The sequence below is a fragment of the Gorilla gorilla genome, chromosome 1 (genome assembly GCF_029281585.2).
Source record: "Gorilla gorilla gorilla isolate KB3781 chromosome 1, NHGRI_mGorGor1-v2.1_pri, whole genome shotgun sequence".
Classification (NCBI taxonomy): domain Eukaryota; kingdom Metazoa; phylum Chordata; class Mammalia; order Primates; family Hominidae; genus Gorilla; species Gorilla gorilla.
Genome location: NC_073224.2, coordinates 136,337,032 through 136,351,439, shown reverse-complemented (window position 1 = coordinate 136,351,439; position 14,408 = coordinate 136,337,032). Strand labels below are relative to the sequence as shown.

Genomic DNA, 14,408 nt, shown 5'->3' with positions numbered 1-14,408 from the left:
TTTTTAGATTGATGATTATGGTATTATAAAGTACGTTCGAGCCTTGTTATTTGTGGATTCCATATCTGAGAATTTGCCTACGTGCTAAAATTTATTTGTGACTTCAAAATCAATAATCGACGTGCTTTTTATTTTTTGTTATTATTATTATTTTTTTTTTTTTGATACGGAGTTTCGCTCTTATTGCCCAGGCTGGAGTGCAATGGCGCGATCTCAGCTCACCACAACCTCCGCCTCCCAGGTTCAAGCGATTTTCCTGCCTCAGCTTCCCGAGTAGCTGGGATTATAGGCATGTGCCACCATGCCTGGATAAATTTTTGTATTTTTGGTAGAGACGGGGTTTCTCCATGTTGGTCAGGCTGGTCTCGAACTCCCAACCTCAGGTGATCCGCCTGCCTCAGCCTCCCAAAGTGCTGGGATTACAGGCATTAGCCACGTGCCCGGCCTTGATGTACTTTTTAAAGTTTTTTTGTGGAAATGGACATTGTACCATGTGGTGAAAAATTTGAGTCAGCCAACACACACGTTCTGAGATGAAGTCAAATAAAGACACCCTCTGCCTTCTTGTTTCAGTTCTTATACTACAGACAAGTATCCTTTTCATAGTCTGTTCAGCACTACCTTTTTTCACATTTTTGAGTTTTTTTGTTGTGACTCTTGTGTTTAAAATGGCCCTTGAGCATGGTGTTGAAGTGCTCTTTAGTGTTCCTGAGCTCAAGAACGCTATGTCAAGCCTGATGGAGAAAATACATGGCTTTCCTTCAGGCCAGAGTTACGGTAGTATTGACTGTGAGTCAATGTTAATGAATCAACAGTGTATATTAAGTAAGGTGTTCTTAGACATAAACACATATCAAACAAGGTAATGTATTGATCAGATGACAAGATGTTGTAAACAAAGGCTTCCAAGAACCTAATGCTGAATTTTCCTAGGGACAGTGATTTAGTGTTTATGGTAACCTTAGAACATAACTGAGAACGTAACATACATCGACCATGTTCATGTTTTGACAGATGCTTATTCTTCTGGACTCTACTTACCTCAGAATAATTTCTAGAGTAATTCTTTAGGATTTCATACAAAACTTTTCATAGTAACTACTGCAGATGAATTATTCTTTTTATTGATAGTTCTTGACAATCTATGCATTTTATTTAAGGATTCTGACAAAGAATAGTACATTGTTAATAATGGTCATGTATATAATCCACAGCCTGGCTTAGAACAGGAATTGCCAAACTGTTTCTTTATAGGACCAAAGAGTAAATATTTTTGACTTTGAGAGTCATGTGGTCTCTGTTGTGGCTACTCAGTTCTACCCTTGTAGTAGGAAAGCATCCATAGATAGTATACCTAATGAGTTGGTGTGGTCTTATTCCAACTAGACTTTAATTACAAAAACAGGCAGCTAGCTGGATTTGGTCATTGAGCTGTAGTTTGTCAACCCCTGTCTGCAGGACTCTAATGGGAAAATGATCAAAATCTTAGGTGACTGTGCACGGAAGAAGTGGTATATAGGAGGTGTGAGTGGTTGGCATGAGGCAGAACCCAAGCAGACTCTGAGCAACATATACAAATGGTTGCAATTTGACTGAGTCAGTGTCCACCCAAGTAGTGGTACAATGTGCAGTATATTCTCTTTCTAAGGGAAGAATTAAAATCAAAGCATAGGTGGGGCTGAAACTATAAAATGGGAGTGAATAACACTATCTGTCTTAAACAGAGACATTTAGGGAAGCTGGCAGTGCCTGATAGATGGTTACTTTAACTTGTTGAGTGTTAACTGTGGGCTAATTACTTAACCTCTGTGAACTTCACTTTCTTTATAAAAATAATGATAGTAATTAGAAATGCTACAGTAACCTGGCCAAACCCTTTTTTGTTTGTTTACTTAGGTTTCCATTAAAGGATGTAGTGAGGAATTCTGCCAGTAATTCATCTTGAGTCCTGAGAGAGAACATAGCCTTTGCGTGTACCAAGCTCTAGTTTCATGCTTCTCTCTTATCTTCAGGAAATGTAACAAGACCTAAACAAAAGAAAAATGGTACAGGTTGAGTATCTCTAAACTAAATCTGAAATCCAAAATGCTTCAGACTCTGTAATTTTTTGAGTACCAGTATGATACCACATATGGCTGGCTTAGTGACACCTTTGCTTGTTTTCTTTCTTTCTTTTTTCTTTTTAAGACAGGGTCTTACTCTTTTGCCCTAACTGGAGTGCAGTGGTGCAATCATGGCTTACTGCATATTCAACCTCCCGGGCTCAAGCAATCTGCCCGCATCAGTCCCAGTAGCTGGGACTACAGGCATGTGCTACCACACCTGGTTAATATTTTTCATATTTTTGTAGAGATAGGGTTTCACCATGTTGCACAGGCAGGTCTCAAAATCCTGGGCTCAAGTGACCCGCTCTCCTTGGCCTCCCAAAGTGCTGGGATTATAGGCGTGAGCCACCATGTCCAGCCAACACTTTTGCTTTCTGATGTTTCCATGTACACAAACTTTATTTCATGTACAAAATTATTAAGAATATTGTATAAAATTATCTTCAGTCTTTTGTGTATAAGTTGTATATGAAACTTAAATGAATTTCATGTTTAAATTTGTGTCTCATCCCCAAGAGATCTCACGTATATGCAAATATTACAAAACTGGTATACTTCTGGTTCCAGCCATTTTGGATAAGGGGTGCTCAACCTGTACTATTCATTTATTCAGCCAATAATTACTGAATATATGCCTAGCACTCTTGTAGAGGCTTGGTGTACTTCGGGTCAGCAATTTATAAATACAGACATATACTTTGAATAACTAATTTTTTTCATAAAGTTTTTGGTAAACCATGGTTTTTTAAAAGGGTTTAAATTACAGCATATGTTTTCATTTTTCCTCAGGGAAAAAAGGTTTAAAGCTTATTTGAGCAATACCCTCCTTCCTTTCTTTTGTATTTTGTTGTGTGTGTATTTTACAAATATACAACCCTGAGAAGTAGAGCTGGGACTAGCGGTTTCCAAGTTCCTGCTCTGTAGATGATACAGAAATGCCTAGACAAGATCTATCTTTAATATTAAATATTCATACTCTTAATAGAGAAAAGCTATGTACAAGGTGTTGTCACTTCCTGAAACTACTTCAGAGCATAGTACAGTATTTGAAAACGGTTCTCAGGTAATTTAAGTTACCTTATTTATATAATGATTTGCAACAGTTCTGCACAAAATGCTTTTAAATGACGTATTTCAGTCCAGGCTCTGTTTAATAATTAGAATATGAATAAAAATGATTTAAGAACATTAATATTATATCGATTTTATTATTGTATCTTGTTCAGCTGTTTGGCATGAAATCCAGCCGTTTTATTTGGGCAACTGCTTATGATGAAACATACATTTTAAAAATTGATAACATGTAATTAAGTCTATTTTTAATTTTTTCTAAGTAAGATGAAAGCTAAGCAAGGCAATTTAGTATTTGAGCTTTTATCAAATTGATTATCTCTTAATTGATGGTGTTCTATATACTTGATGTAAGTAAATCATTTTATAATTTAAATTATACACCAAAATACAAATTTAACTTTAATAGAAACAGTGGTAAATAGCTATACTTCTAGAAAGGAAATTTTGTTTATCATCCCTCTCCTCATTGTAGAATGAACAAATTAATGGAACTAGCAAATCTTCAGCCCAAAAGACCTAAAACAATAAAGCAGCGCCATGTGAGAAAAAAGAGAAAAATAAAGGATATGTTGAATACACCTTTGTGTCCTTCACACAGGTAATTTTATTTGAACTAAGAAATGAGGGTTGTCTGTATGTACTTCGTTTACTTGCTTAATTCACATCATTCTTCATTCTGGCATTTGTTTCCTGTCAGTGTTCTTGGTTTACATTGGCTTCCTAGTTGCCAAATTTACAAATATTCATAATTTTCTCACAGTTGACCACTACTCTCTTCTCTGTCATAAGCCTTAAGGTATTTGCTTCCAGCTTCCTGTCTGCAGACTCAGAATATCTTATAGGCACTTAAGATATTGTCGAAAACAAAATTCATTTACTTTCCTTTTATCATTTCTTTTCTCTTTCTCCTCGTGCATTTACAGTTTTGTTAGTGACATTACTGTCACTAGTGTAATATATTAGTGAATAATGTCACTAATATAAACATCAGTGTGTTTATATACAGTTATTTAGTTTCTCTTAACTCCATCACCTGATATCAAACATTTTTTACTTAAAAAGTACCCAGCAGATAAAAATTCACATATCTTTACTTGGCACACAGGACCCACCCGAGTGCCTTTAAGTATTTATTGAGTGTATGGTAAGGTTTTCTGCTAAATATTGTGTGTAGTTTGAAGCATGCTTTTAAAGTTTAATGCTGTCTTTTCAAACAGTGAGTTAATAGTCTTAAGTATAATAAGCCAAATGCACAGATGATTATTGCATTAGCAATTATAATACATGACATAGGAAATATAAACTAAGAACTAAAAGGTTGTGAGAAAAGAGAGGTCACAGCCAGTTGAGAAATTTGAAAAGGTTGTAAGAGAGAGGAGACATTTGAGCTGGCCCTTTAAGGAGGGGAGACAAAAATTAGGCAGGGAAACTGTATCCTATGTGAATGGAAGAATAAAAGGAAAGTTTCCAGAGGTAGGAAAATTTATTGAATAGGAATAGAAATGATGAAAGGGAAAGCTAGAAGGATGTGAAACCTCCCCTAAATGTTAGGCGATGGAGTTTGAATTTATTGAAGAAGCCATTGGAATGCCATTGATATTTTTAAAAATTAAGAATTCCTTTTGCACTACTTTATCTTGTAATAAACTTCCTAAAGAATTTGCAGATTTGGGATAAGGGTCAGACCGTAGTTATCCAAGAATGTTAGTAGATATACCTTACCTTTTTTCCATTGTGTTTTGGACATTTTGTTATAGTCCGGAAGTTGCCGGTAAAATGATACTTGTTTTATACATGTTTGATTTGGAGTATTTTACCTTTTTTTCCCTTTGAATCTTTATAGTGACACTGAACAGTAGAAATTAATGTGAGCCACATTAAAATTGTATGAAAACATAATGTAAAATATCCTGATAACTTTTTGTATTGATTATATGCTGAAATAATATTTTGGATATAATGAGAAATATTAATACATTATATTATCAATATTTCATCTGTTTCTTTTCATGGTTTTAATGTGACTATTGACAATTTTAAGTCATCAAAGTCTAGTATTATATAGATATGTTTAAAATATCAAACATAGAATGCACTGTTTTGCATATTAATAAATATCCTGGGGTTTAGAATCAAGAGTCATCAAATCCCTTCTCTGTCGTTTACAGAATGACCTTATACAAATTATTGACATCGCTGAACCTCAGTCTTTTTATGTGTAAACTAATAATTTAGTAGTACCTATATGAGAGCATTAAAGTTTATTAAACTAATAAGTCTAAGTCATTCACTTTATTGAATATCAAAAGTGTAGTGAGTCCTTTGTCAGTGTTAACTTTTAAAATTTAAAGTAAACTTGAAATAATATTTTACTCAGGATTTTATTTGCAATTACAAACTAATGCTATGATTGTTTTTAAATAGCAGTTTACATCCAGTGCTGTTACCTTCAGATGTATTTGACCAACCACAACCTGTAGGTAATAAAAGAATTGAATTCCATATATCTACCGACATGCCAGCTGCATTTAAGAAAGATTTAGAAAAGGAACAAAATTGTGAGGAAAAAAATCATGGTAAGGATATTCTAGTTATTTCACATGCTGAAATCAACTTATTGTGTTAGAATTAAGTTTTACATATAATGTTTCATATTTTAGTATTTGTCAACTTTATTTAAAATATGCAATTAGTGTTTCCCAAAATCATGGAATAATATCCGCTTTCAACTTTTTTATATAACAGAAATTGATGGTAAACGGTGAGATTGTCACTGTTACCCTTTGCTAATAATGACCTCTAGAATGAAATTTAGTGCTTTTTGCTGATGTTTACACTAAAAATATAATGGAGTTTCTTTTATTGATTTTTTCATTGCTTGTTTCATGCCATGGCCTATGGTTTTATTCGTGTAACTATATTAATACTGGTTAGAAAACAAGCAATGTGACTATTTTGTGAGTTGTAGACTTAATGTAAAAAAAATATATATATATATATTTTAATCCAAAAGACACGGAAGATTGTTGCCAAGAATACTATTCTTAAGTTTAAAACAAATGTATTGAAATTACAGATTTTTTTTACTTGTTTTAACCATGAACTTGATGATATAATGGTGTTCTTTTGTTCTTTAAGTCTTTATTTTGAAATTTCTGAAATAATACAAGTTGATAGAAATGTAACCAAAACAAAGTAAAATTGTTAAAAAGTTAACACCTCAAACCTCACTCTCCTGTGTCCTACTACCTAAAGGCAAATACTGTTAGCAATTTGGTATGTGTATATACATAACGTGTGTGTGTGTGTGTTAGTGTGTGTGTATGTATGTATCCTTCCAGACCTTATCCTGTATATGTATGAACACATTTCACTCTTATTTTTTAAATGAACATAATGTTTTGATGGTATTTATCATTCACTCATTAATGACTTGTTGAAAGTTTGTTATCTAGCGGCCTCCATGGACAAGTTTGCCATGGTCTCTTTTTTGAAGTTTACAATCTAGTTAGGGGTAGCTGACTATGTCAAAGCATAAACGTATACTTTACATTTTTTGGCTGTATAATAGCCCTTAATATAATTTTGTCAATATTTTATCATGCCTTTTTCATAGAAGTTGAGGTTGTTTCCCTTCTTTTACTATTACAGAAAATACTGGAATATGTCTTTGCACATATATCTTTGAGCACTTGTGTGAATATAGGATAGAATTCTAGTAAGTATTGCAAACATAGTGAGTGAAAAACTGTGACTAGTTTTAATTCCTATCTTGGATGGTGAGTGAGAATGTAGTGCCTTTTCAGGTAGCTCCTTTTTAGTGTGTTTACTTAACATTTTTCTTTTTATAAATTTTTCTTATCTCATGGCTAGTCACCCTTTAACACAATTTTTTTTTTTACTATTTGGACCTTTATAGAAAATGTTTGTGCATGCCTCTTTTAGTATATTGAGAAACACCAAAGAATTTTAGTGCCAGAAGATATATTATTGAATATAAAATAGGAGGTGGGGACCCAAAAACTATTTTTAAAGGAGAGATTCTTAATGGTTAATGTTAATATTGAACTCTTAGATTTACCTGCTACTGAAGTTGATGCATCCAATATAGGATTTGGAAAAATCTTCCCCAAACCTAATTTGGACATCACAGAGGAGATTAAAGAAGACTCTGATGAAATGCCTTCAGAATGTATTTCTAGAAGGGAATTGGAAAAGGGCAGAATTTCTAGAGAAGGTAATGTCACGAAATAAACTAAGCACATATTCCATTTTACATATCTTTGACTCTATAGAAACAAAACAAATCTGTCATGCCATTTACCTTAATTTAAGGCACATACTTTAAAACATCTCTCCGATTAATGTTTGTAATCACTTCTTCTGTTTTTTTTTAAATACTCATACTTTATAGTGGAGGGAATGTTCCTTTCCATACAGTGTTTCCAGTCTATATTTAGGAAAAAATTTTGTTTTCATTCCTAAAACTTTCATGTGGCATTTAAAATAAGTCAGTGTGTCCCACAAGTCTGGAGTTATATTTTCCAAATGCAGCTGATAGACTGTCACAAATACTGTGTCTGAGATACATACAAAGCGATTTAAAAAAAAACGGTGATTAGAAATACATGATTTTAGGATTTTATATCCTAACATGATAATTTTCTACTTCTCAAAGACTTTTACTGTTTTGGTACATTGTCAGAAAATATTTAGAGGCTTTAGATTGATGTGTAGCACATAATTTTTCCTACGGTAATGGGAAATAGACTTCTAGCTAGGATTTTTACACAAAACATCTATCTGATTTTCTAGAACAGATTACTGACATTAAATGAGAGGAGCTATACAAGGGTTCTTAGGCCGTGGTTTGTCTGAGATGCCTCATACTGTGTTTACTTCATTCTTGCATTTAAATATGGAGGTGGCTGATGGTTTGGGAAATTCACTTTAAGCAAAATAACTACCCAAATCAATTAACATATATACTTTGCTCTTTTTTATAACATGATTCATCTTAATGGACCTTTAATAGTAGATATTTTATTGGACAAATTGTAGTTACTCTAGAAGTCTGAAATTTTTAAAACAAAAGTTATATATATATATAAAGTTTTTTATATAATCAATTCAGATTTTCAGTGAGTATATTTAAACCCATTTGTAATATTGTTACTAATTTTGTTACTAATTTTATGTAATATTGTTACTAATTAGTTCATATGAAAATGAACTAATTTTCATTTTATGTTAAAGTGAAAATTTTAACATTTTCATAAAGCTTATTTTGTCTATTTAACAATTAGGTTTCAAAATTGTAATTATCTTTAAAAACTTGCTTAAAATATTTTAATTTTATATCTTTGTTTTTTGTTTTTTAATAAGAAATGGAAACACTTTCAGTTTTCAGAAGTTATGAACCGGGTGAACCAAACTGTAGAATTTATGTAAAGAATTTAGCTAAACATGTTCAAGAAAAGGTAGGTATAAATTGATTTTTTTCATGTAAATGAAAATAATTTGAAGGTTTTATAGTTGATGTGTTAAAGTCTGTTTGAAACTACCTTTAAGAATGTGGTTTTCTTACTGTGTTTCAGGGCATGACAAATTATTGTTTAGTATTTTCAGGTTAATTTTTTATTAAAATAATACTCTCATAGCTTGGGTTCTCTGGCAGTAAATACTGAGACAGAGTTTGGGGTATGTATTAATTTCCTAGGGCTAAGTGGCTGAAACAACAGAGATGTGTTGTCTCACAGTTCTGGAGGCAAACTGAAGTCAAAAGTGTGGCAGGATTGGTTCATTCTGAGGGCTTTGAGTGAAGGATCTGTTCTGTGCCTCTCCCATAGCTTCTGCTGGTATGCAGAAGCTGGCAAACTTTCACCTTCCTTGGCTTGTGGAAGCATCACCGCAATTTCTGCCTTTGTACATAGCATACTCCCTTTGTGAGCATCTGTCCAAATTTCCCCTTTTGAAAGGCCACCAGTCATATTACATTAAAGCCTACCTTAGTCCAGTATGACCTCTTCTACTGATGCATTGATGTATTTATTTATTTATTAACAGTTTTTTTTCCCTGGCTTTGTTATTTGTCTTTTTCTTATTGAAATCCTAGGACCTTAAATATATTTTTGGAAGATATGTTGACTTTTCATCAGAAACACAGCGGATCATGTAAGTGACAGTAAAATACAATCTTAAATTATATTTTGTTTTTATCTATTACAAATTTACCACTATTTTAATCCCATCATTTTCCTTTTAGAGATAAAAATTATATGAAAAGGTTGGTCTATTCTGTTGCACAATTAATCTTTTAGATGTCTAGAATAGGAGTTGGCAAACTTTTTCTGTAAATGGGCAGATAGTAAAAATTTAATATTTTTATTTTATTGCAGACCATACAGTGTCTGTTGGAATTACTCAGTTTTTTAGTTGTATTGTGAAGGCAGCCATGAAACCTGAATGAATATTCATGGCTGTGTTCTAATAAAACTCTTTACAGAAACAGGTCAGTGGTAGATTCCGACCTTAATCTTCCCTCTAAATACATGGTTCTCAGACTTTAGCATTGCATAAGAATCACCTGGAAAGCCTGGCAAAACAGTTTTCTGGGCCCACCTGCAGAGAGTCTGATTTTCTAGGTTTCATGGGTAGGACTCATGAATTTGTTTCTAAAAAGCTCCTGGATGATGCTGAAGCTTCTTATCCAAAGACTACGCTTTGAAAACCATTCTTTCAATGCATCATCCAGGAATATGAAGCGATGAGTCAAAACTTTTTAGGTTCTTACTCTGACAGTAGATTGTCATCTTTTAAAAGAACTGCATTGAGCAAGGCTTCCAGTTTTGTGAAAGCAAAAGAGAGGGTTGTGATTTATAAATGTTATAAAAGCTAATGTGTTAGTCTGTTTTCACACTGCTGATAGACATACCCGAGAATGGGCAATTTACAAAGGAAAGAGGTTAAATGGAAAACTCACAGTTCCACCAGGGAAGCCTGGATCCAGGCATTTCCATATATCCTCTGAAATCCAGGTGGAGGCTCCCAAACCCCAATTCTTGACATCTGTGCACTGGCAGGCTTATCACTATGTGGGAGCTGCCAAGGCTTGACGTTTGCATCCTCTGAAGCCACCACCCAAGCTCTTTGTTGGCCCCTTTCAGCTACAGCTGCCGTGGCCGGGACACAGAGCACCAAGTCCCTAGGCTGCACACAGCACAGGGACCCTGGGCCCGGCCCACAAAATCACTTTTTCTTCCTAGTCCTCAGGTGATGGGGGGGGGCTGCCATGAGACCTCTAACATGCCCTGGAGACATATTCCTCATTTTCTTGGGGATTAACATTGGGCTCATCATTACTTATGCAGATTTCTACAGCTGGCTTGAATTTCTCCTCTTTCTTCTCTTTCTTTTCTGTTGCATTGTCAGACTGCAAATTTTCCGAACTTTTATGCTGTGTTTCCTTTTAAAACTGAATGTCTTTAACAGCACCCAAGTCACCTCTTGAATGCTTTGCTGCTTAGAGATTTCTTCCAACAGATACCCTAAATCATCTCTCTTAAGTTCAAAATTCCATAAATCTCTAGGTCAGGGGCAAAATGCCACCAGTCTCTTTGCCAAAACAAAGAGTTTGCTAAAACATAACAAGAGTCACCTTTGCTCCAGTTCCCAACAAGTTCCACATCTCCATCTGAGACCACCTCAGCCTGTATTTCATTGTCCATATCATTATCAGCATTTTGGTCAAAGCCATTCAACAAGTCTAGCGAGTTCCAAACTTTCCCACATTTTCCTGTCTTCTTCTGAGCCCTCCAAACTGTTCCAACGTCTGCCTGTTACCCAGTTCCAAAGTTGCTTCCACATTTTTGGGTATCTTTTCAGCAATATCCCACTTTACTGGTACCAATTTACTGTATTAGTCTGTTTTCACTCTGCTGATAAATACGTACCTGAGACTGGGCAATTTGCAAAGGAAAGAGGTTTAATGGAAAACTCACAGTTCCACGAGGCCAGGGAAGCCTCACAATCATGGCAGAAGGCAAGGAGGAGCAAGTCACATTTTATATGGCTGGCAGCAGGCAAAAAGAGAGAGCTCGTGCAGGCAAACTGCCATTATTTTAAAACCATCAAACCTTGTGAGACTCATGTACTATCATGAGAACACAGGAAAGACCCACCCCTATAATTCAATCACCTTTCACAGCATTCCTCCCATGACACATGGGAATTGTAGGAGTTACAATTCAAATGAGATTTGGGGACACAGAGCCAAACCATATCAGCTAATGTTTGGAGTTAGAATTTCATTCTTTACAATACCGTATTTGTTAATTCCAAAGTATGAAAGACTCCCCGTCATATAAATTAAAAGTAAGAAGAAGTAGAAAAGGTAACAGGCTTTTGAGTGCAGATAAAATAAAGAAGTGACTATAACTAAATTTTGTTTTAATCTTCAAGTGACACCAATACTTTACAGATCTTATCTGGCCTTTGTATTTTTTCAGATAAGTATACACAAATGGAACCGTGTTTTACAATTCTCTATTTGTATCCATTAGGGGCAAATACCTCTTCTTATCAGAATGCCAAAATATTTTTTTTTCTGCTGGCCATGCAAAATGCTAGGTCTTTTTCTTTGTTGCCATCTTTGAGTCATGATTATAAGGAAAAAAAAAATACTTTACTGCATTTTTTGATAGTTTTTTATGTATTACTTTGGTAGTCTCATAGACTAAATATTAGGCAATATTTCAGTTGCAAATTGCAATCTGATTTTTCTAAGTAGCTTTTGAGTATGATTTTCTCTCAAAAATTTCAAAAAATGGATACATGGAATAGTAGATCACTATATTAGGAATTTAAAAATTTGGTTTGTGTTTCTGACTTTAGATCTCAGCTATCTGCTTTGAAGAGTCACTCACTGTCTCTAGACATCACCTGTAAAATTATGGTTTTAATTAGATAATCATTGAGGTTCCTTTCTACTCCGAAGTTCTGTAATTGCTTATAATAATATAATGAACTCTAGGCCAGGTGTGGTGGTTCACGCCTGTAATCCTAGCACATTGGGAGGCCGAAGCGGCTGGGATCACTTGAGGTAAGGAGTTCAAGACCAGCCTGGCCTACATAGTGAAACCCCATCTCTACTAAAAATACAAAAATTAGCCAAGCATGGCGGTAGACGGCTGTAATCCCAGCTACCCGGGGGGGCTGAGGCAGGAGAATCGCTTAAACCCAGGAGCTGGAGGTTGCATTGAGCCAAGATCACGCCACTACACTCCAGCCTGGGCAACCAAGCAGGACTCTGTCTCAAAAATAATAATAATCATAATCATAATAATATAATGAATTCTATAATTGCTTATAACTGGCTGTTAATCCTTTCTATTTTTTCCATTCTTGGTTATGTAGTAGTTGTTGTTTTTTTAATCACTTGAGCAGATAGTGCCAGATTGTAAGGAACTTAAAAAATTGAAATAAATAGTAATTTAAGAAGTTTGCAGCCAGTGCGGTGGTTCACGCCTGTAATCCCAGCACTTTGGGAGGCCGAGGCGGGCGTATCACGAGGTCAGGAGATCGAGACCATCCTGACTAACATGGTGAAACCCCATCTCTACTAAAAATACAAAAAATTAGCCAGGCATGGTGGCGGACACCTGGAGCCCCAGCTACTCGGGAAGCTGAGGTAGGAGAATGGCGTGAACCTGGGAGGTGGAGCTTTCAGTGAGCCGAGATCATGCCACTGCACTCCAGCCTGGGTGACAGAGTGAGACTCTGTCTCAAAAAAAAAAAAAAAAAAAAAAGAAGAAGTTTGGTTTTCTAGTTGCTAATAGTATAATTTTTAAATCACATACTTTTATGATAGTTGAGAATAGTTAAAAATATATCTTAAACAAATACTACCTACTTGTAGAATCAATTTTAGTGCAGAACATGAAATATATTTTTAGAAAACTGAATAATTGACGTGCCTATCAAATAGTGTAGTCACTTTTATTTGAAATAGCAAAATTTTAGATTATTCAACACATTTTCATTCACATTGAAACTGACATTCTTTGAATCAAAACTGTTTCTTCCTTCTAGGTTTGATATACGTTTGATGAAAGAAGGTCGTATGAAAGGACAAGCTTTCATTGGACTTCCTAATGAAAAAGCAGCAGCAAAAGCCTTAAAGGAAGCTAATGGATATGTGCTTTTTGGAAAACCCATGGTGGTTGTATCCTTTAAATCCATCTATTTCAAAACTATATAATTTTTAGAAGGATATAACTGAAATTAATTTTCATGTTACCCTTTAGAAATTTCCACAATTGGTATTCTAGCAGTAGATATTCATTCATTACAATTAAACCCACCTTACTGAGTCAGATGACAGTGTTATTTAGATTTTTAATAAAAGAGCTTCAGCAGCATGAGGTTGTTCAATTTCAGCCAAGTTTAAATGTTTCACTTATGCAGCTCAAAAGTACACAGGCATGCTAAGAGACTAGAGTATCCAGAAGTACATTTGGAGTCATAAAAGAACTAATTCATTTTATCATTTTATTGTAATTTATATTTCTACATGAGAATTTTAATAACTAGAGTATATCATTGATTAACCATCTTGCTTTTAGTAGTCAATGCAGTTTGCAAACTAGAAATCAGCAAGATAGGTAAAGAAGCAAAGGCCCAGGTATAAAAAATAATGACTGTAAAGGAAAAGTTAATTATTAATTTCCTCTCAAGTCATGGAGAGAGGCAGGAGGCACTCAAGGTAAATTAAAAAACCATACTCCCACCATACACTAGAAAGTTTTTGAGAATTATTTAGAAAAGATTACTTGCATATTCATGAAGGAAACCTTAATTTTAAATTATTAGCAGTTTGCTCGATCTGCTAGACCAAAACAAGATCCTAAGGAAGGAAAAAGAAAGTGTTAAAAATTAATAAAGGTAAGTGTGAATAAAACATAATAAAAAGACAAGACTAATTCTTGAGATAAAATTAAGAATAAAAGTTTGACAAGGTAGTAGTAATTCAGGTATCTCTTATTTTTTTTTTTTAAGGAAATACCTATCTGTGCAGTTAAGTCCCATTAAACGTCGAAACTGTAACTACAGATTAAAACCCATTTATATGTGAAAATTAAGTTTGGAGAACGAATCTTATAAGGGGAGTGTGCCTGTTACTCTTTTTTTAACTTTTTCTGCCTATAGTAAAGCAATGGTTCTTAAATCCTA

At 34.4% G+C, this 14,408-nt stretch overlaps 1 protein-coding gene across 4 annotated transcripts in view; it reads left to right on the top strand.

The window, feature by feature from the left end:
- RNPC3 (RNA binding region (RNP1, RRM) containing 3) overlaps window positions 1-14,408 on the top strand; it is a 29,599-nt gene that overhangs the window by 12,031 nt on the left and 3,160 nt on the right. For all 4 annotated transcript variants that reach the window (XM_055375347.2, XM_031007349.3, XM_055375144.2 and 1 more), the window contains exons 9-15: window positions 3,652-3,777; window positions 5,604-5,755; window positions 7,255-7,416; window positions 8,565-8,659; window positions 9,295-9,353; window positions 13,269-13,401; window positions 14,049-14,120. In XM_055375347.2, the coding sequence (XP_055231322.1) occupies window positions 3,652-3,777; window positions 5,604-5,755; window positions 7,255-7,416; window positions 8,565-8,659; window positions 9,295-9,353; window positions 13,269-13,401; window positions 14,049-14,108 (787 nt within the window). In that variant the 3' untranslated portion in view covers window positions 14,109-14,120. The remainder of the gene's footprint in view (window positions 1-3,651; window positions 3,778-5,603; window positions 5,756-7,254; window positions 7,417-8,564; window positions 8,660-9,294; window positions 9,354-13,268; window positions 13,402-14,048; window positions 14,121-14,408) is intronic.